At 43.6% G+C, this 23,080-nt stretch overlaps 1 protein-coding gene across 2 annotated transcripts in view; it reads left to right on the top strand.

Annotated features, from left to right (window-relative positions):
- The window catches only part of KIF25 (kinesin family member 25), a 47,130-nt gene extending 37,739 nt beyond the window's left edge, over positions 1–9,391 (top strand). For both annotated transcript variants that reach the window (XM_081188248.1, XM_081188247.1), the window contains 4 exons: positions 2,837–2,991; positions 3,562–3,765; positions 7,604–7,759; positions 9,112–9,391. In XM_081188248.1, coding sequence (XP_081044374.1) covers positions 2,837–2,991; positions 3,562–3,765; positions 7,604–7,759; positions 9,112–9,269 — 673 coding nt within the window. In that variant the 3' untranslated portion in view covers positions 9,270–9,391. The remainder of the gene's footprint in view (positions 1–2,836; positions 2,992–3,561; positions 3,766–7,603; positions 7,760–9,111) is intronic.
- Positions 9,392–23,080: the final 13,689 nt, after the last annotated feature.

The following is a 23,080-nucleotide window of genomic DNA, read 5'->3' on the forward strand; positions in this document are numbered from 1 at the left end:
CCATCATTTCCTAATTAAGATGAAACAGGAAACTGGTTAATTAGAGGCTTTCTGATCTAATCTGGTTCCTGGCAAAGGGAATAGTTCAAAAGCTCCTCTTGCATATCTCAGCTAAATAAGCTAAGATATGGTCATCCAAACATGGTCAGTGGCTAAGCAGTGACTACAGAATTCACTAAAAGAATCTATACAGTGACTGTAGCCTATATTTTGTGTATTATGAGGAAAGATGGCAGTTGCCATTTGATAAAACTAATTTACCAGAGTAATAGATTCCCAAAGTCTTACTTATCATCTTTCTCACCAAATTGACCTACCCCAGTTCCACACAGCCATAGGTCAATTAACTAAAGTATTCAACTTCTGTGATCCTCCTAAAATCCATTGCCCATGCTTTCTCTCCAAGAAAGTTATGGCTTGTATTTGAAATCTTGAGGCCTGTAGTATCACTCTTGAGTCATCCTTGTCCTGCGATTTAGCGAGGGAGAAATCTGCTGCAAGCTGGAATATGTGTCATGCGGTAGAAAACTGGCAAGCATAAGATCCCCTTTTTCTTCCCATTGTTTGGGAGACTTTGGTTTTATTGCAGTTTTTTTATTATGCAGTTTTTAGAAATTTCAGGGAAGAAAAAGCTCCTTTTATAGAAACGTTTATGTGTCCAAGACTCACTTTCTCGCTCTCTCTCTCTATATATATACACCATCCTGCTAGATGTATAAAAAATGTGTCTTAAATTCAGTGCATTTAGGGAAAACATTAATAAACACATAATATTAAGTATTTATACAAAAAAGCTGGAAAATGAAAGACAAATCAAAACAAAATAAGGGAACCATGGTGATTGGCCACCCTTACTCTAAAGAGTCGAAAGTAAGTTATGGGGGTTTTGAGTAGTGTTTCATCTATAGCCAAGGAAGAATGGTTGTGCTTTTCCTTCGGAGACATTGCACGCTGGGAGTTTGTTCTTGAAACCTTCTGGCACATAGGCTACCATACTGGTTACATTCTCCTAACCTGATTATAGAAATAGCATGTTGATATCCAGTGGGAACCAAAGGTGTGCTGTTTGGTTTTTTTGGCTATGCAAAGCAGGTGGGTGCTTTTCTTTGTGTTTAGCCTTTGAGTACGTTCCCTCTGAGCGAACGTTTGCCACCATCGTGAAAGGGAGCTGCCTTTGAAAGAAGAGCCAGTTCTTTCTTTTATAGATTGAGCAATCTGTAATACCAGTCAATGGGTATTGAGTCCCATTTGACTCTCATGTGGACCCAGAATGTAACTCCTCAGAAACTAAACTCGCAGCCGTCTCCCACCCCTTGTGGCAGATGCTTTTCATGCTGTCTTCAAGCTGCTGATTTTGCATGCAGGCAACTCTATGCAGCACCCTGGTCATGTTGACCTTGAATGTTGAATGCTCAGCTCCAAGCTACCTTAAACTGAAGTGTCTGAGAGTTGAGGGGAGAGATGCCTGCTCCTCCAGAAATGAAAATAGGACACTGACTTCCTGGCCTCAGAGGAGGGTCTTCCTCCCATCCTCCTTCCCTTGAGAAAAAATGAAATTCTGTTAAAAACATAGAATTTCTCTTTCTAAATGTTGGTGTGCTGTCAGTTTCTCAATGACATTTCTTCCTTCTTGGGTATTATTAGGTATTCAGATGATATTTTGGACATATGAATAGCTAAGTCTCACTACATAGGTAAAAAATAGAATAATTCCTTCCAATAGCACCTTAGAGACCAACTAAGTTTGTTATTGGTATGAGCTTTCGTGTGCATGCACACTTCTTCAGATACCATGCACACGAAAGCTCATACCAATAATAAACTTAGTTGGTCTCTAAGGTGCTACTGGAAGGAATTATTTTATTTTGTTTCGACTATGGCAGACCAATATGACTACCTACCTGTAACTAGTACTTAGGAAAAATTAGTTTAGAAAACAAATCTAACTAGGGCGAAGTCAGAAAAAGTGATGAGAAAAATCTGACCAGTTTTATTTGGGTTGGCATCCATGACAGAAGAGTGATGCTCTCTCCAGACTGAGATGCTAGTTTGTAGCTGGCAACACATCATACAATATTATCTTTTTTTAACAGCCGACAGTCTCCATATAATTAGGTTGTTTCACAATTCCTGTTAAACCCTGCATTTCAGTTGGAGGTGCTGTGCATAATTCAAAGCAGGGAGGAAACAAGATGAACCACGCACTGCAATTGTTTTTGCATGTTTAGCGACGTCTGTTTCACCTTTAATCTCTCTCTGTGCCAGGTTCCCAGGATGAACAAAAATCCCGAGATTTCTTTTGAATACATACATTCATTCATCTTAGATGCAGAAATGGTTTTTTTGCGTGGCATGTGCTTCCTTTTGAGCTTCTCAGATCTGGATTTCCTCGTCCTTGGTTAAATTAAATGAATACTGTTGTAGGAATGTTCTCAGAATTTGTGTTGCAAAAGATGGTTCCACTGTTATTAATCTAAATTACAGTTCTACAAAACTATAGTGTCTTGATGGACAATGAAAATATTCAAGATTGACACCTAAAACTGTCAAAATGTTATTCATAGTTACCCAGATGTTGTTTATCATTGAACATGATTGTTACAATTTACATCAAAGCATCAAGGTATAAAATTGACCCCTGTATCTTAATAACTGAGTTGTTTTACAAATGCACCATATAACACATGCAGTTTTAGTACAGATGCTTTAGGTGGTGGTGGGGAAATGGAAACAATATTTAGGACAATATGAGACTCCTGGGGAAGTGAGCACATCTGTACTCATGCTTAAGTTGCAGCATTTTTAAAAATCCTGCAAAAATGTTTTGTTTTGTAAGGCCTGTTGAAGATGCTGTGGAGTTTTTGGAACTAGTTAATAAGGGCTTACAACTGAGAGTCAAACACCCGACACTTGTCCACGCTCATTCCTCTCGTTCTCATCTTGTGATAACCTTGACAGTAACCACAAAGGCTGACTCAGAGGATAACTTGGGTAAGTTGCCTGTTTCTAGAATACCTCTAGGATTGTCATGGAAGCCACTACCCATACAAAGTATTTGCTTTGCTTTTACTTCATATCCAGCCTTTAAAAAAGCAGATCAGAAATGTAATTGGCTAGTCTGCTTTAATGCTGACATTGAATTCCAATCTGAAACTCGCTGCAACCATTTCCTATTATTTAAATTCAAGCTGGAGAAAAACCTGAGAGCCACTGGCTAGGAGAAATTCTGGGACTAACATGTGGGTGCTCCTTCCTAGCTATACACTACATTGTATAGTGTACATCTTATGACTCCTGCTTTTCCAGTTTTAAGTTAGGTTTATTAAATTTATACCTCTCCTCTTCTTGTCAAAGGCCTAGACAGCTCATTTCTATAGAATTCCATCACAAAAATGGAACTATAATAAAATAATATTATAAACTGTTATAATTACTGGATCCACCCTTAGTCCTAACCCAGAAACTGAACTGAACAGATTCCCCACCCCTCCTGCATGTCTTACTTTGCTTCTGCAGGGTCAGAAATAAACTTTTCTCATTATTTTTCTTTCCTTCACCCAGCAACTCCCTGGGCAGGTGACCGTTCGAGTCCAAAGATGGGTAGAAAACATTTCCTCACTTCTCCTTGCTCAGTGAAAGATGACAAGCCCTCCCTTCCTTCTAGAGCTTCTTCTCCAACGCTGTTTTTCAATGAATCTACAGAAAAACTTAAGCGAATGAGAACGAAACTGCAGCTGGTGGATTTGGCTGGCAGCGAATGTGCTGGTAAAGTAACCTTTGGGACAAAACATATTTATGCTTGTGAAGGTGGAAACCTACCTTGGGATCAGTTTGCACTGAGTAAATTTAGCTAGTGCATGTAGAAGCTGTGGACAACATGTTCCACTCCAAGGACCACATCTGAAATGGATCTGGTTAAACTGTTAATGTCAGGCCCGTGTGCCTGTTGAGTGTGGACTGGTTACTTAAGATCCATAAAGAGCTTAGCCTGCAAAGAACAGCTACAGAGCTCCCAAGTGGGGCTCTTAAACTTTATTAACATACCTTCAAGGTTTTATTTAGTTACAATCTTTCTGATCTTTTGCTAAATTACCGTTGTGTTTTGAGGCATTCCATATCACACCAGAGTCATTCATTTGCCTTTTAACTCCCCCTCTTCCATTTTTCCTAGAATCCACTGATACCCTCTTTCCTGATCTTTAAAAGCTGGTCTGGGTAGAGGCCCTGGTACCAAATATTCCTCGAGTGCTCCCCACCCCTCCTAAATTGAGTATTTACTGTATTTTTTGCCCTATAGGACGCACTTTTTCCCCTCCAAAAATGAAGGGGAAATGTGTGTGCATCCTATGGGGTGAATGCAGGCTTCAGGAAGCTATCCCCCCCCAGCCCGGCAAGCTCCCAGAGCGATGCCGAAGCTGTGCACACCTGTTCTGGGGGCTGGGGTAGGGGGAAGCTTAGGCTTCCCCCGCCCCAGCCCCATGCCTGGGGGGGGAAAAATATTTTTTCCCCCTTTATTTCCCCCCCCCCAATCTAGGTACGTCCTATGAGCCGGTGCGTCCTATAGGGCGAAAAATGCGGTAGTTAGTAATTCACCAAATACCAGTGACATGTTGCATGAAAATTTGTAGCAGTCTCCGTCTCTAGAGGAAGTGTTTTGTATTCAAACAATGGAGGAGAAAATACTCCATTTTTAAGATGGATTCTCCCCTCTCCATGGACTTCAAGGCATCTTTGAAGCTTTGCCCCCAACACTAATAAGCTAATTGGCACTGAAATCACATATTCAGAAGATGTTGCTCTTAGCACCGTTCAACTGACAGGTGTCAGTCACCTGATATCATTATGGCATCAGGTGATGGGTGCAACCACACACTTGTCAATTTTGATCCTTGAGGCAGATAAGTATCTGGCCCAAAGTCAGATTCAGTTCCCAACCCCTGCAATACAATGAGGTTTCTTGGTTAGTTTTGGAGCAAAGTGGCATTTACTTTGTCCATTCGCAATGCACACCATATACACTTTGAAGATTCTTCAGGCATCCTCACTTTTGACTTTCAGGCATCTTTCAAAAACTTTCTAGTGCCAAGAGGCCTTAGCAGTTGTTGTTGTTGTTTAAAAAAGCATAGCCATTAATTTTAATTTTTGAACGGTATTGCATTGAACTGTTGTTTTGCGTAAATTTAAGGCCCAGCTCCTGACCGTCACTGATCTTGGAGCATAAGCACTCAGTGACATAGCTGTTAAGAGGAGCCTGAATTCCCCAGTTCCTCTCCTACCTTGATGCACAGTCACAGTTCAGCACAAAGTTTGTTCAGGCTGCTGCTTAATAGGTATTACCTTTCTGGTGCTAAACCACCTAGGAATGCCTGCAATTTAAAGCTCACAAATGATTTAAATACATCAAATATTTGTCCAGATCAACATAATTCAGTGTGGCTTCTTCAGCCTGCTTATGAAAAACAATACCAGGAGGGATGTTGATGCATCCTGTAAGCAATTTCCTGTTTTCTTTGGCTCCCTCCTCCCTCCCCCCATGCTTTCTTCCTCTTCAAACGCAGTCCTTTCAGAAACCTGATTATTTATTTCCTAAAGGACAAGCTTCCTTACCAAGAAAAGCCTCTCAGTCAAATGCAACATTCCAGAAATAATGTTTTGAAAACTGAACCTATGTTATGAAAGAGCTCTTTACGTTGCTGCCAAGAGTTCTTTTCACTGGTCACATTTTAAAAAAAACACTATTAAAAGATAAGCATATTATTTGTTGTGGGTGTTAAAGCTTTCTTCTACTTCCCCCCCTTTTAGCCAATATACAGTTGAGCAATCCTGAGATGTTTCCACTGCTTCTTGAGGGCAACCATTTGTTGGTCTGTTCTTTTGAAAGACCAGATCTCCAGGTGGCACCACTCGGCATCATTAATGAACTGCAGTGATTATCGCCAATTTGTCTCCGCTAATATTTTACATAATAAATAGGTTAACACTGCAATCCTAAGCATGTTTATTCAAAATTAAATCCATCTGTGTTCAGTGGGACTCACTCCCAAGTAAATGGGTTTAGAACTGTAGCCTAAACTCTGCTCAATTTCTGGAAGACATTTTTTTGCTTGGATAAAATCACATCAGCTTTTCCGTTTAGACAACAATGGTACCTCAGGTTAAGTACTTAATTCGTTCCGGAGGTCCGTTCTTAACCTGAAACTGTTCTTAACCTGAAGCACCACTTTAACTAATGGGGCCTCCTGCTGCTGCCACGCCGCCGGAGCACGATTTCTGTTCTCATCCTGAAGCAAAGTTCTTAACCTGAGGTACTATTTCAGGGTTAGCGGAGTCTGTAACCTGAAGTGTATGTAACCTGAAGCGTATGTAACCCGAGGTACCACAGTACAGTGGTACCTTGGGTTAAGAACGTAATTCATTCTGGAGGTCCATTCTTAACCTGAAACTGTTCTTAACCTGAGGTACCACTTTAGCTAATGGGGCCTCCTGCTGCCGCCGCACCACTGCTGAGCAATTTCTGTTCTCATCCTGAAGTAAAGTTCTTAACCCAAGGTACTATTTCAGGGTTAGCGGAGTCTGTAACCTGAAGAGTCTGTAACCTGAAGCGTCTGTAACCCGAGGTATCACTGTATTTAATTTTAATGTGTCATCATCATCAACTTGTGAGACTGGTATATATGTCTTATCAGAGTCAATATTGGTTTATTATTTATTTAAGATGTATACATGATGCTTTTCAGGTGAATGTCACAAGGCGACTTATAAAAAAGCGTTTAAAAATATTAATTAAAACTTCATAATAAAAGCAAAAAAATGCAATGACTACAAAAGCTTTTTTTAAAAAAAGAAGGGCAAGTGTATTCATTTGTAGTGTATTTTTTGAAAGCTAGATCTCCTCCTTCAGTAGGGGAGGGAAAGACCTCAGCAGAATCACTATAAGCTAGATCAGGCTTCCTCAAACTCGTCCCTCCAGATGTTTTTGGCCTACAACTCCCATGATCCCTAGCTAGCAGGACCAGTGGTCAGGGATGATGGGAATTGTAGTCTCAAAACATCTGGAGGGCTGAATTTGAGGAAGTCTGAGCTAGATGGTGAGTGGCTCTCTAAGCTTGTCTGTCTTTTCTTTCCATAGCTGTAATTCCTCCCCTCAGGAAAAATGGTCCTCAGGTATCCCTGTAGGTTGTGGGAGGGAAAGGTCAACAGTGGCGTAGCGTGGGGGGTGCAGGGGGGGGAGCCGGCCGCACCAGGCACAACATCTGGGGGTTAGGGTTAGGGTGCGCAAATCCACGGGTTAGGGGGCGCAAATCCATGGGTTAGGGGGCGCAAATTACTTGCCTTGCCCCGGGTGCTGACAACCCACGCTACGCCACTGAAGGTCAATTCAGCTGAAACAGGTTTTGTTTTATTTTAAGTGGGTTTGTCCCATGTTGTCAGTGCCAACTTTCACCCCTTGTGAATGTATTAAAATAAAATGAAGTTGACCTGGTAGAATCACTTCAAAAAGTAATGAGAACCTCTGTATGAGAAGTGTACCGTATATCCAGGTGTCTGGAAGCATGGAGTTGTGCTTGTTCTCACTGCTCTGTTTTCTTTTCCTGTGCACTAGGCATGTCTGGTGTGACCGGGTCAGTCCTGAGAGAGACATCCTTCATTAACCGCAGCTTGTCTGCTTTGGCTGATGTGCTTGGAGCCATATCAGAACAGCGCTCTCATGTGCCATATCGAAACAGCAAACTTACCCATTTACTTCAGGATTCCATAGGTGAGGAGAGCTGGCTTTAATAACTCCTGCGTTCAGCCTTTCTTCCATTCAGTTTGAAATTCATCTGTGTGAGATATTTATCACCTTGATCTTAAATTCAAGAAACCCAGATGGTGATAAAACAGGATGCTGAGTCAGAAGTCTTCTGGCTTTGGGGTGTGCTTTCCTCCCTGCTTAAGCATGACTCTTCAAACTGTGGCAGCTATGCAGCAAGCATGCATTCACCAGGTAAAGATTTGTCCACCACTGCATTGCATTGGTGAGGAAAGCTGCACCTGTTGAAGGTTTACCTGTTTGGTACCTACTAAAGACATGGAAGCCTTTCCACACATGCCAAAAATTAGCATATGCATATTCTATCTATTTGGCTGTTTCTTTATCTTGTGCACAAGCCCATAATTAAGCCAAAGAACTTGAACTGAGAAAAGGACTGAAGTAACTATACTCAGGTTGAAACAAGCCCAAAACAGTGCTTGTGTGAACTGAGATGTGCATGTGTAACCACCTTTCATTACTAGGCATACATGTTTTTCTATCCTGCTCCTGGAAAATGTGAAATTATGAATAAATTTATAATTTCATGAGGTGAGAACACAATGAAAAGCGTCCTCTCAAATTTAAAATGTGATTATCAGGAAGCCTGGGTTCACTCAAACTTTTGAAAGAGTGTCGCCTTTGGCATGTTCCTTAAATCCAGCAAAGTTCTTTGTTTAACTTTATACTTAAGCTGCTATTTCCCCTGCCCACACCATTTGTGGGACCAGCCTTATTAAAAGACACAACCCAGCAATTTCCACTAGGTCTACGGCTTCCATTACGAGGCCCCTGGAATTTAATCTTTGCACTCTGATTCGGAGGTGTACAATTTTCTCACAAACCTTACTATCTCTTCTGCCAACACTCCCCTGCAGATGCAGACACCTACAAATACAGTCATATAGATATGAAAGAGCTGCCGTCTGCATACACCAATATTGTTCTGCCCCTGGAATCTTCTTCCTCGAAGGCAGTCGTTTTCTGTGCATGCCATTGTGGCTGGCCTGCTAGCCATTTCAGTCATCTTCCAGTTAGAAATATGTCTTTGGGGAAACCTGCACTCCTGCAAATTTTATCGAATGAGCCCCCATGTAAAAAGAAAAGGGTTACATTGGGATTCACATAGATAATCATGCCAGAGTTAGATTATGGCCTTGCACAGCAGCTTACTTAAAAATAGTGTTTATTTAGCCCTTCCAACCCTACCCTAAATAAATGCTTTGCCTTGTGAAATGGACAAGATCCACTCTGGTTGGCATTTTGCAATTTATTGGAAAAAAATCTGTGCATATGTATGTCTTGTTTGTTCTTCTTAGGGGGCGATGCGAAGTTGCTGGTGGTGCTGTGTGTCTCCCCCAGCCAAAAGTATATCACAGAGTCACTGCAAACCCTGGGTTTCGGATCTCGCGCACGGCAAGTTCAGAGAGGGCACACAAAGAAAAGAAACCAACCAGCGCTGAGCAAGTCCAAATAAGAAACACGACTCCTGTGGATTGAAGCATTATTAATGAGTTCCTCAGACTGAAATGTATCTTGTTGTCATAAAGCTGAAAACTGCCAGTTAAAATAAGCACTCCATATTGGCAAGCCCTAAAATTGCTTGGCAGTGTGTCTTTGTTCCAAGAATAATTGCATGAGTTAACAAACAGCTACCACTAAGGGTAGATGAGCATGTCTATCATTCCTTTTTGGGAGAGCAGTGGGATGATAATGGTTTACAAGGCAAATCATTTTGGGATAGCAAAACAAGGGCAGAACCCCCCACGGCTGAAATCTCTGTTACTTAGTGCTGCTAGCTAACAAAGCAGAGCGACAGGAGAATGCCAGACACATTGCGTGGCATCGACCATGAAGAATTCAATCAGGCTAGCTGCTACAACCCCTAGATCACTTCCCGTTTGGACCCCAAATGTATATATGTGAAGTTAGGATTCTTTGTCCCTGTGTACAACGCTTGACAATTGCTTATTCTGAATCACGCCTGCCATTCTAATTACAATTCACCCAGGTTGGAGATATCCTTTTGGAGCTCCTCACAATCTCTTTTTATTTTAACCACCCCAAACAGTTTGATATTACCAGCAAACTTGGCTACTTCACTGCTCACCGCCAGCGTAAGTAAGGAAATCTGTTGTGTAATTTCCCTTGGCAGTGAGCACAGGGGAGTAAACATTTGCTTGGATATTTTTATTAAGGAGAAAACACTTAATTAAAATTCAGCTTCAGAAGAGAGAATATTCCTGCTCAGAGCTTTACAACACATCAGGGTCTCAAGTGATTTTTAAAAATATTTTGGTCACAAAATAAATTGGCTGTAATTTCCTCATGTCTAATTTCCTTAATATGCTTTAAGGATACTTTGACATCTTGAATAATAAGGACATTGTTTCTGAGTTGCCACAAGGGGCTAGTCCAGGGATGAGGAAACTCAGACCCCTCCAGACCTCGCTGTATGACCTCTGGGAGGTTTCCCAGGTCATGTTTTTTGTTTGCTTGCTTGCTTAAATTTCTACCGTGCCCTTCTTCCAAGAATCACAGGGTAGTTTACAATATAAAAACACAAAAATACATAGCATAGTAGTCAGCAAAAACAATAACCACCACACCACCTTTTAGTGTGTGTGTGTGTGTGTGTGTGTGTGTGTGTGTGTGTGTGTGTGTGTGTTTTTGCCTGGCTGTAACATGTCCTTGAACTCTTGCTTTTCTGTAAGAAAGATGGGAGTCTGCATGGAAACCTCTGGCTGCTTTTGTGTAGCTGTAATGTAACCTACTGTGCAAAGGTAAGAGTCACATCCATTGTTATGTCCACTTTTGCATCTGGCTCTTCCCACCGCTGTTATGTGGTTCCCTACCCCTGGATTAGTCCATATCACATGCCACTTCTCTCCATATGGAGTCACATGGACAAAAATAAATGATGTTGGCCATATATGACCATCTGATTCACAGGTTGCATTTGGTGACATGACAGTCGATGAACCAAGGACTGCATCAGTAACCAGAATGGATGAAATTAATCTTTCCATAATCAGAATTGTCATGACAACTCCATGAGGTTGGTTAGATGAAGGGTGGGGATTGGCCTAAGGCAAGTATCACAGCTATACCGTATTTTTCGCTCTATAAGATGCACCAGATCACAAGGCGCACCTAGTTTTTGGAGGAAGAAAACAAGAAAAAAAATCTGAATCTCAGAAGCCAGACCAGCAAGAGGGATTGCTGTGCAGTGAAAGCAGCAATCCCTCTTGCTGTTCTGGCTTCTGGGATAGCTGCGCAGCCTGCATTTGCTCCATAAGACGCACACACATTTCCCCTTACTTTTTAGGAGGGAAAAAGTCTTATAGAGCAAAAAATACGGTATGTGATTTCATTCTCCTTGATCCAAATCTGCCATTCAGTTCACACGATGCTCAAAGCAGAACATCACCTAATACCATTTTAACATTTCTGTAGCAACTTTCAGCAAGAGAACCACCAAATCCTTCTGTATGTTGGGTTGCACATTTGTGGCAAGGAGAGAATTGGCAGAAACAGGCAATAACTCTCCCTGCCTAAGTACTTTCTGCTGCCATCTTTTCTGCACATGGTGATTTAGAGCATGTGGACAATATGACGGCAGGGAAACGGTACTAAGCAACTTTAAAGATCAAGAGATTCGGTGGTATGTGGTGGGACTTTAATAACATCTCATTTGTTTTATGTTCTGTTTTAATGCTCTATGGAGGCCCATGATTCATTCTTTTAAAAAAATATTTTAAAAACGCCTCAAGTGATCACAACTGCCTCCAGACTTGGGATAGGGGTCATTGGCGGGTCGCTGCAAGGAGACTTAAATTGCAGTTTGCCGACCCAGAAGGCTGGAGCTTATAGCACTCCAAGTCTCTTAACCTTCTTGAGCATAAATATTTACCCAGAAATTTTATAGCATGCTCCAATTGGAATTTCACCCTTCAACATGTACCAGCTGCTGCATTATGCAGGGAGCTGTATGTGGTATGGTCTCTGACCTTTTGGAGTGTTTGAATTGCGGTGACATGAATGTACACCGCAATGTAAGGAATGGCTGCCTACCTCAAATACATGTAAGCATAGTCTCAAGAAAGTGTGCAAAGGTTGCCATTTCCCCATAATTCCAATGAATGTAGCATACATAGCACTGAAGAGGAATAGACAACATTTTGGCAGATTCTCTGGATCACAAACAAGCACATTTCGCTACTTAAGAGTTTTTCTTTTTGTCTAATGGTGATAAATGGATTTATCCATTTGACTCCTTTGTTATGCCCTGGGTCGAAAGCATTCCTCCTCCCCTCAGTCTATTTCTAGCCAGTAAGATATTTTAAGAGAAAAGTTTCAAAATATGGGCATTGCCTGCTTAAATCTCAGGAGCGTTATAACTCTCTCATTCACACTCTGGGCTGCTGAAATGCCCACTTTGCTTCTAGTTGCTCCAAGAGATGCAACAACTCTCTAGACCGCGCGGCTGTCTCAGGCAGTCTTTGTGTGGCTTTGATGTCTTGGTGTGAATGGCCCAGCTAGGCGTGAGTGAGTGTTTTTTCTCTCCTCCTTTAGCCCTGCTGATGGTGTACCTATTTTTATCCTGGGATGAAAGGCTTAATCTTTCTTCCACTAGATTATCACCTCCAGCATCTGTTCTGCTTCACTTACTTCTTCTTACAATGGGACTGGGATACCTACAATCGTCTGCTAGCACTCTGCTGTGTGCAAGAGTTCTTCAGAGCGACAATGCAAGCTGCCATTTCTGCCTCTTCCCATCACCGATTCAGCCATTTGCAAAGGAATGCAAAAGGCCAAAATGTGATGTTGGGGGGGAAATGTAGCATCTTGAGAAGTTTGAGCCTCTATTAATAGCTCTTCTGAATGAAATGATGCAGGCAGTGCCTGATGGAATGTCAGAAGTGACAGGACTCCAGGGTTGGTTGGTACTTCTTGTTGTTGTTTATAGTCGTTTAGTCGTGTCCTTCTCTTCGTGACCCCATGGACCAGAGCACGCCAGGCCCTCCTGTCTTCCACTGCCTCCCACAGTTTGGTCAGACTCATGCTGGTAGCTTCAAGAACACTGTCCAACCATCTCGTCCTCTGCCGTCCCCTTCTCCTTGTGCCCTCCATCTTTCCCAACATCAGGTTCTTTTCCAGGGAGTCTTCTCTTCTCATGAGGTGGCCAAAGTAGTGTAGCTTCAGCTTCATGATCTGTCCTTCTAGTGAGCACTCAGGGCTGATTTCCTTAAGAATGGATAGGTTTGATCTTCTTGCAGTCCATGGGACTCTCAAGAGTCTCCTCCAGCACCATAATTCAAAAGCATCAATTCTTCGGCAATCAGCCTTCTGATGGTTGGTACTATGCACCCCATAATATGCAGATGTTTTAGATTAGCATACTATACTTTAGGGAAGTTTTTAATATTTAATGCTGTATTGTTTTTAACACTCAATTGGGAGCTGCCCAGAGTGGCTGGGGAAACTCAGCCAGATGGGCGGGGTATAAATAAATTATTATTATTGTTATTATTACGCATAGAACATAAATTTCATGGGTATAGATTGTGCAGTGTGTTTATGTGTAGGGTATAAAGTGACCTGAAGGCAGAACTCCAGAAACAGAAGGGCAGTAACATAGTATTTCACCAAGTGGCAGTTTCTACTTAAATTGTAGCGTACAAAGATCAGTGTATTTTAGGCTTGCTGAGCCAAGGTTGCATGGGGGACCCAGAAGTGATGGGATGTCTCCAGCGATTTCTGGATCCAGTGTGGTGTCCTGGTCAGAGTGTTGGACTAGGACCTGGAAGGCCAGGGTCCAACTCTCCACTCAGCTGTGAAGCTCACAGGATGACACTTTCAGCTGAATTTACCTCACAGGGTTGTTGTGAGGACAAAACAGGGAAGACAAGAACTATATATGCCACCTTGAGCTCCTTGGAGGAAAGGAGGAATATAGCTGCAATTAATACATCATGACTTAACTAGTGGGCCAGTTTTGACTGGGCAGGAACAAAGCAGACATAGAGGATTCCCTATTTTCCACAGACTCCTGTTAAGATGGGGTACATGCTTGAGCAGAATCGCCTACACTTGTGTCTTAAGTCCATAAAAGATCCCAGTGTGGACAGATGGCTGAATCTTAAGCAAAATGAGGTGGAACTCAACTAGAGTAGATGTGACTGAATGCTGGACATATGCATAAAGTCAAAGACAAATGTCAGGGCAGAATTCTCTGGTTGTGTTGGAGTGTAGTCTGAGCCTAAATGATACTGGCACATGCTATATGTGGAATGAGTCATATACTATGGCTCACTATTTATCCAATAGCACCCTGGAATTCTGATAAGGAAAAAGGTTTTACCAATACCCGAAATGGGCTGGAGTTTTAAGGTGCTTGTCAGTGCTGCTCCAAACCATTAATTCACATGGATGTGCTTCTATCAACTCTGTGCACATGTGTTGTCCATCTGTCTTCTATGGGAAGTGGGTTCTAATCCTACATTCATTCATACCAAGGTATCACTAGAGCACTGTACACTGACAAAAATTTGAAGAGTTGCTGTCACTCAGAATAGATCGCATCAGGTTTGATGGAGCAATGGTCTGATTCCATGGGTCTATTTGGAACCTACTGTTGCCTGTTTGGATTAAATAGTCTCTTGGTCCTTACAAGTTTTTGTGTTCAGGAAACTACTACAGCTGTAGCAGGTTTTGTACACTATTTTACTGCCTTTGTCCTTCAGGCAGCATCTCCTTCCAATATCATAGCTCTGAATTTACTGTCCTATTATTACTTGGTAGCTACTGCTAAACGGCTCGTGGTTTGAAGCGCTTTACACCTCTTGCCTGTTTTCTGTTGCTCCTCTTTCCACCCTCCCATTCCGACTCTTTGTTCAGAGTTACTAGCACTAAGAAAAAGAAAAAGCCCTTAGACATTGGAACTTGTGCCAGATGCTTTGAAGATGGAATGGAACAAGAAGTTAAAAGGAAGTTTCCTTTTCAGGGAATATTTTTAAATGATCATGGGTCTTTCTGGTGGATTTCTTCACTAGGCAACACAGTGACCTGATCCCAGAGTATAAGTGTTTGCAATTGTGATGTCGACAGTCGCCCTCCAGTCCACCCTACCGTTACATGTTAATTATGCCCCAGGCCTTCATTATGACCCTTCTGGATGCAGTAAGCTGGTCTACACAATCTGCTTTGGGTGTGCATCAAACTGCTCTAGTGGCTTTCATCTTTGCCTGCAATCCAATTGTCTGACAACGCTCCAAGCATTATGTTGAGCAGAAGGCCGGTTGCCCTCGAGAAGATTCTCTGGGGGAGGGGAAACCCTACATGAAAAGTAAGTCCTCTTTAGGGATGGCTAATGTACGTGAATGTATGTAGCAGAGGGGCTCTCTGCCACTCTGTAAAATAATAAAAGGAAAAGCTAGAAACAGCATACTTTGCTAATGGACTTTGGAGTGATCTAGCTTTAAGAAGTGCTTTGTGTTCAAGAGAAGTATATTAAACTTGCATTTGTCTTCCATCAACATAATAAGTGTTGGAATAAAAGCCCACTGATGTGTTTACAAATTCTGAGATTTTGAAACATCGGGGATTCTTTTTGTGTATTTTATACAAGCCTTTCAAATCAACCATAAACATTTCGTTATAGCTTTTCCCTACTTTCATGAGGGCTAGAGTCTTTGGAAGCATGAGCTGCATGTCTGATCCTTCCAACAGAAGCTCATCTGGCAGGCTTGTGACCACCCTTGTTGAGGGGATCGCATAAGCACTTCTAGGTGTTCAGTCAAGATCAAGACCGAGAAAGCCGACCGGTTGGTGCTTAATGAACGCAGAGCCCTCTCTTCATGGGCCAGTAACAATACTTTATTTTTCAGCACTAATTTAGCTTGAGCTGTGGAAGTGGGTTGCTTTGAAGTAAATTAGAAAGAGCTGTTTTATGTACTGGGGATTATTTGTAGTGCAAATGTTTAAGCAAGATTGGATCCAGCTGCTGAAGCCACATTGCATTCTGCTGTTAATCAGAGGACAGAGCAAAGCTGCCTCAATGAAAGCCAAGCGCATTGAGAAGCATCAACATAAGCAGAAAGTGATTCCCAAACCCTCAAATGATATATTCAAGCAAAATATCGGCAAGACTGGCATCAAAAATGGATAGAGTTATCACTCCCCTCCTTTTTTACTGGCTCTGCTGCAGGTGATGCTTTTGTTAAAGGCACAAGATTGGGGCAATTTAAAAAATTGCAGTTAGCATGAAATAAGCTGTATTTCTGGAGTAACAACATCCAATGAAAACAAAATAGCCTTGATGAACTTACTAGCCATGAACTCAACTAGCCATGTCTATTTAGAAGTAAGTCCTATTGAATTCAGTGGGGTTAACTCTCAGTTAAGTATGGCTAGGATTGCAATTTTAATGTTCGAATGCCAGACCTGAGTCCAAGAACCAGTGAATGAATTTATTTCCTTGGCTATCTAGGATTAGAAAATAGGGCTTGGTACCCACACTGGCCAAAAAACCCCTGCTCCCAGCAGGACCATTAATTGATTGTCATAGCTAGTCACAAATTTTAGCTAATAGAGAAGTCAGGATGACCATAAGTAAAGATGAAAGTTTCTGCAGCCTGCCAACACAACTAGTCATGCCTCTCTTTTTTGGCCATTCAGTCAGAATGAAACAAAGCCACCACATAAGAAAGTTCAATAACAAATTTGGAGGGGGTGGGGGAGTGAAAACAAAAGCCATTGGAGAAGCAGCAGCTGTGACTAAATGCTTTAGGAGGAGTCACAGATCATCTGGAAAAAATGACACTTCTAGTTTAGAATAGGAAACATTTGTGCATAGATAATAGAACACTTGGCTGCAGAGTCACAGAGGAACTCAGAAATTTGCCCTGGACATGAGGCAACAAGGGAATCCATCCAACATACAATCTTCCCTTCAAAAATTCCCTTCAACCACTTTAACACTAGGAGGGATGAAGGAAGGGAAAGCTCACAGAGATTGTGTGTGATGACTGATCTCTCTGGTGCAGATATTTTCAAAAGGGTAGCCCATAAATGCTCCTTCAGTGAGATTTGGGAGAATTAAGTTGTGGGACTGTAAGTCTTGAACAAACTGAATTAGCATTGCCTGGTCTTTCTCTTCTGCATATCAAAAACCCGATTTAAGATTCATTTCAAGCTGAATTTTTCACCAAGTGTTAGGCAGCAAGTGGTATGCACATAGCCCAATCAAGTCAAATTGCACATTGCTCAAGGCTGGCCAAGTTACATTGACACCTGAAGCCCAAAATCCAGCGAGTGCTTCCCTCTCAGTCAGTAAAAACACAACAATGAATCAAATAACTCACAATTTGCTGCCCTGCCAATGATTACACTCAAAACGAGCCACCTTGTTCCTGACTCTGGAATGTAGCAGACATTTGCAGAAGGTGACCTTACTGCAGCTAGGGATGTATCTTAACTTCCATGGAAGAAACTGCAGTTTGGGGAGAAGGAGGAAGCATGTTCAGGCATGCGTCTGAACATGTGAATGTTGTATCCCTGGATGGGAGGCAGGAGTTTGACATGCAAGCCCCATCTCCCAACTCTCCCATCTGCAGTGCCTCACATGTTCAGTCCCCAACCTTCACTGTGTGCTCATGGTAGGTTTGAACTGGGGGGGGGGGGGTGTGGATCATATTTGCTTGGAAGGGAATAGACTTCTGTTTGGGGATGCCAATAAGGAGGCTCTGCATGTGTTCAAAGGAACACACAGACAAACCTCCTATAGCTTGTGGAAAGCTGGGGCTTGCAGGAGCACCTCTGCCTCCTGTCTACAGATACAGAGTTCATGCGCAGAGGCTGACTTGGATGAAAATCCCACTCAGCTCAGTGAGGCTGACTTCTGTGTAATTTCACAGAGATTATAGGATGGTTCTCCACAGATTTAAAAATGATAAATTAAGATATAGAGATTAGGAACTGCATAGGGTTAAAAGGAAGACATAAAATTAATCAGGGTATCAAACCAGAAATCATGTACAGAGAAGAAAGTGAGAAATGCAAGAGAGAGAAAAGAGAAAAAAACAAGGAAAAGGCAAAGTGAGTTCTTACTGGAAATAAGTGTTTATAATATTATCGATGATGGTTTGTATTCCTTAAATAGTTGTATGTACTGGACAAGGCTTTTCGTGAGCTTTTCTTTGTTTCTATTTTATCTTTTTCATTTAGTTTTTTTAAAATATTGTTTTATTAGTTTCTTCTTCTTTTTGTATTAAGAATAATGTGTTTTTTATTGCATCAATCAAATTGTAAATACAGTTAAAAAAATAAAGAATACTTGCACCACAACACAATTCATTTCCATTGATTTTTCAGTGGGTTTTAGTCATAACTAGCCTTGTGTGGATCAGACCATCGTATAGCACATAACAATGTTGTTATTACCAAGCTTCCAGCTCAAAGTCTATCACTGTTTCTGTTTTATAGGTTATATTGTTGTGTGATGTCTTGAGAGGACTTTGTCCACAAAGGTAGTCTTAAAAATGCTTAATAGAAATAAATAAATGTGTGCTGCCTTTTCTGAATCCCAGAACGCTTCCCAAACTTTTATGATTGTTCATGTGCTGCTTGTGTAACCAGGAAAGCTCCTGAAGAAAGACAGCCTTCCCTACCATGATGAAGCTAATGGCATATCATTTGCATTGCACCCGAGTGCCGGCAGTGAAAGGGTTACGTCACCACGGCTACCAATAAAAGACGCCATTTTTCCAAGGGACTTTCAGAGGTCAGCACCGGGGTGCTAGACTCTAAGAAGTTACAAGAGAAAGTTATTGGCACAGGAAGCAGACGGCATTAAACAATTTAAAGGCATTCTTGTGCCTCTGTGTTCTCTAATGAGGATTGATAACGGATGCCAGAAAGAGAGCCGTCTGTCTGTGTGAAGGGAGGACAAATACTGAAGTCAGCCCAAATCACAACTGAGAAACTGTCAGGATCGAGGGAGTCTGGCATTGCCTTCCAGAACATCTCAGAGATGAAAGGAGAGAACAATCTTTCCACTGGGAAACTTTTGATGTGGAATACAATATATTTCTAGGGTACAGGGTACTTTTTTTAAAAAAAGGGATAGCCTTTAAAAAGTATATTAAATCATCTAAAATTACCATTATTTATTTGCTTTTAAAAAATTTGAACTCTTTTCCTTTAAAAAGGTCAGACAATGTTATTAATAGGGTCAACTCAAAGATATTTTGCTGCCTAAAGTGAAGGATGAAATGCTGCTCCCCCTCCATGTACAGAAACTAGCCAGACTGGCAATTTAATCTTATTTCAGCACTAGCAGCTATGCAGCTGCCCCCACTGGAGAATAGCTTGGGCACAGAATAGGCTATACAAAATCTGCCTTTGCCAGAGCCAGCTGCCTGGGACAAAGGACAAAATGGTGCATGCCAAAACTAAGGTTGCCATATCTGGTAAGAGGGTTTCCAAATCCATGTGGACATTAGATGGTCATACCCTCAAACAAGTACATAGATTTAAATACCCAGGGTTACTTATGGACGAAAAGCTTTCATGGAAACCCCACCTGGATGCAACCAAGTTATTATCTGCCTGCTCTACTGGACAGCTATTCAGGTTCTTCCATTTGAAGATTGGGGGAGGCAGTTAATCAATCCAGCCATCAAGATCTATGTGTCAAAGATCATTGCACAAATGCTTTGCGGGGCTGAGATCTGGGGAACTGGTATCAAATCTGAACTAGAAATCCAACTAGGTCTCCCCTCGATAAGAGCCAGAATCGATCTAGCCTACCTCAGATACTGGCACAGACTAAATGCCTCCAAGGACTACATTCCTACTCATGAGAGTAACTAAGTGTCATGATAGTCTTAGGGCTTTACAATCTCCAAATGGAGGCACATTTAGCCCTCAGTCCACGTGATCTAAGAAATGGGATATTATTATTATTAGGCTAAGCACAGACTAGGGACATGGGTGGCGCTGTGGGTTAAACCACAGAGCCTAGGACTTGCCGATCAGAAGGTCGGCGGTTCGAATCCCCATGACGGGGTGATCACCTGTTGCTTGGTCCCTGCTCCTGCCAACCTAGCAGTTCAAAAGCACATCAAGTGCAAGTAGAGAAATAGGTACTGCTCTGACGGGAAGGTACACAGTGTTTCCGTGCACTGCTCTGATTCGCCAGAAGCGGCTTAGTCATGCTGGCCACATGACCCGGAAGCTGTACACCGGCTCCCTCGGCCAATAAAGCGAGATGAGCGCCGCAACCCCAGAATTGGTCACGACTGGACCTAATGGTCAGGGGTCCCTTTACCTTTACTAAGCACAGACTAAATGGAAAACACCTCAGTGCCACTCCATGCCCCTCACTGCAAGGGTTGCCAGAGGTAGGTGCTTCACTTTGTCTAATGGCTGTGCCAGCCCCTGTTGTTGCACTTCTGATAGGGTGAACCCTCCTGTTCCTATTCTGCATGCACAGAAGAAGCCTTATTCTTCATAGTCTTCCTTTCTATTTGTATGTGTGAGTGAGGATGTGCAAAATCCACCAGCATCTGAATTTGGGGAGTGGGAAGCTGCTGCCTGCCTGAATTTATGTGTGGTGGGCATTGGCCATGCCTACTGCCAGCATGTGGCCCTCAGAGTGGCAGCTGTCAATGCAGCCCTCATTGCCCCTGCCCTGGGAATTTAATACATGGTTTAATACTGCATGGTCCCCCCCCCCACAAGCCAAGGATAAAATCAGGGCTGCAAAGAGCAGGTGCTCAGCAAGAAAAATAGGGAGCCTCTTCCTTCAGAAAATACCTGCGGTACACACTGGAATGCTGTTTTCAGTCACTGACTTGAATGAAGGTGATTTTAAATGGCCTTGATGAAAGCTAATGCACCATTAAAAACTATAGCTTAGCCGTCAGGATCGCTAGTAGAGAATATATTTAAGGGCCCTGCTCTTGCCACTTACCATCTGGCTTGGGGCGGGGCCTGGGGCCTCACAAGGACTGCTCTGCTGCCCAGGAAGACTCCCCTGTGGTGAGTGCCTGAGGGCCCCGCTCTTGCCACTTACCATCTGGCTTGGGGCGGGGCCTGGGGCCTCACAAGGACTGCTCTGCTGCCCAGGAAGACTCCCCTGTGGTGAGTGCCTGAGGGCCCTGCTCTTGCCACTTACCATCTGGCTTGGGGCGGGGCCTGGGGCCTCACAAGGACTGCTCTGCTGCCCAGGAAGACTCCCCTGTGGTGAGTGCCTGAGGGCCCTGCTCTTGCCACTTACCATCTGGCTTGGGGCGGGGCCTGGGGCCTCACAAGGACTGCTCTGCTGCCCAGGAAGACTCCCCTGTGGTGAGTGCCTGAGGGCCCTGCTCTTGCCACTTACCATCTGGCTTGGGGCGGGGCCTGGGGCCTCACAAGGACTGCTCTGCTGCCCAGGAAGACTCTCCTGCGTGAGTGCCTGAGGGCCCTGCTCCTTCTTGCCACTTACCACCTGGCCTAGGGAGGGCCTGACAGGCCTCACAAGGACTGCTCCTGCCACTTACTATCTGGCCCAGGGTGGGGCCTCACAAGGATGGTTGTTGCCACTGATGCTGCTACTGCCCAGGAGGACCCGGAGGAGTGCAGAGCTCTTTTTAACATGTTTTGTTTTGTTTTTGTTTTTTAATATTTCCCTTTCCCTTTCGATTCTATATATGGGGGTGGGATGGATGTTTGGGTGGGCTGGGGAATTTGTTAGATTTTGATGAATTTGTAATTTTTGCAGTTTTGTTTGTATTGTTTTATTGTTTTCTGGGTTGTTTTTGTTTTTTGTTTTTATTGTTTTAAGGTTTTATTGTTCTAGGCTGCGAAAGAATAATATTAATTGCCATCAATGGAGGCCACTATGAGGCCTGGGATTGCTACCGTGGAGGGGCGAGGGAGGTATGGCGGTGGGGGCAGATGTTACAGGCGAAGGGGATCGAGATATGGATACGCTCGTACCCTTTCCAATCTGCGCCCCATCCCGAGGGACGAGGGTAGGGTGAGCAAGGATTACTCACCTCCGTCACTGGTGCTGTGCAATGCCAGGTCTATAGGCAATAAAACCGCCACCCTGCGAGATTTCTTTATCTCGCAGGGGGTCGACCTGGCTTGTGTGACGGAGACCTGGGTGCGCGAAGGGGCAACAGTTACCTTACGAGAGATGGCGCCCCCGGGTTTCTCTGTCCTCCACCAGTCGCGGACTGTGGGCCGGGGGGGAGGGGTGGCATTATTAATCCGGGAAGATTGTACTTTCAGGGCTCTGCCATCGCCATCGATTCCCGGCATTGAATGTGTTGGCCTAGTGTGGGGCTCCGAGGTGAGCTTGGCTGTCTGGCTGGTGTACCGGCCACCTAGCGCACCAGCAGCCACCCTGTCAGGCCTATTGGAGGCGGTGGCCGGCTGGGCCTTGGAGTTCCCTAACCTATTGGTATTGGGGGACTTCAACATCCATGCTGATGCCACTCCCTCCTCACAGGCTCTGGACCTGGTGTCTTCCATGGCGACACTAGGGCTCTCCCAGTTTGTTTCGGGCCCCACACATCAAGCAGGCCACACGCTGGATTTGATCTTTGGCGTTGGTATAGATGTGATCATGTCTCCTTCGATTAAGGTGCCATGGTCTGATCACTACGCTCTGAAAGCCAGGATTGACTTTCCACCCCCACCCTGCTTAGGTGGCGAGCCAATTTGGGCTTGCCCGCAGAGGCTGATGGACCCTGAGAGATTCCGCCAAGCCTTGCGGGACCTTGCTCCCCCTGGCGACTCATTGACTGAGCTTGTTGAGGACTGGAATGCCCAGCTCCTGGCAGCCATCGATGAGATCGCACCTAAGCGCCCTCTGCGACCCCGCAGAAACCGGGCTCCCTGGTTTACCGAGGAGCTCCGGAAAATGAAGCGGGACCTCAGACGGCTAGAGCGAGTATGGCGGGGTGCCCGTGACGGAGCCTCAAGAACATCTTATAGGGCTTTTATGAAAACCTACGAGATGGCGGTGAAGGCTGCTAAGAAGTCCTACTTCTCGGCCTCCATTGCATCCGCTAGCTCTCGCCCAGCGCAATTATTTAGTATAATCAGGTCTTTAACGTCCCTTGAGGGACAGCCAAATTTAAATAACAAATTGACACACGGCTGTGAGGCATTTGCGAGCTTTTTTGCGGAGAAGGTCTTGTCGCTCCGCCATGACCTCCCTGCCAATTTGGATACAATAAAGGAACTGGAGGCCCCTCGACTGTCCTCGGGTCCAGTATTGGACCACTTCGACCA

This window comes from Podarcis bocagei, assembly GCF_964188305.1.
Source record: "Podarcis bocagei genome assembly, chromosome: 3".
NCBI lineage: Eukaryota > Metazoa > Chordata > Lepidosauria > Squamata > Lacertidae > Podarcis > Podarcis bocagei.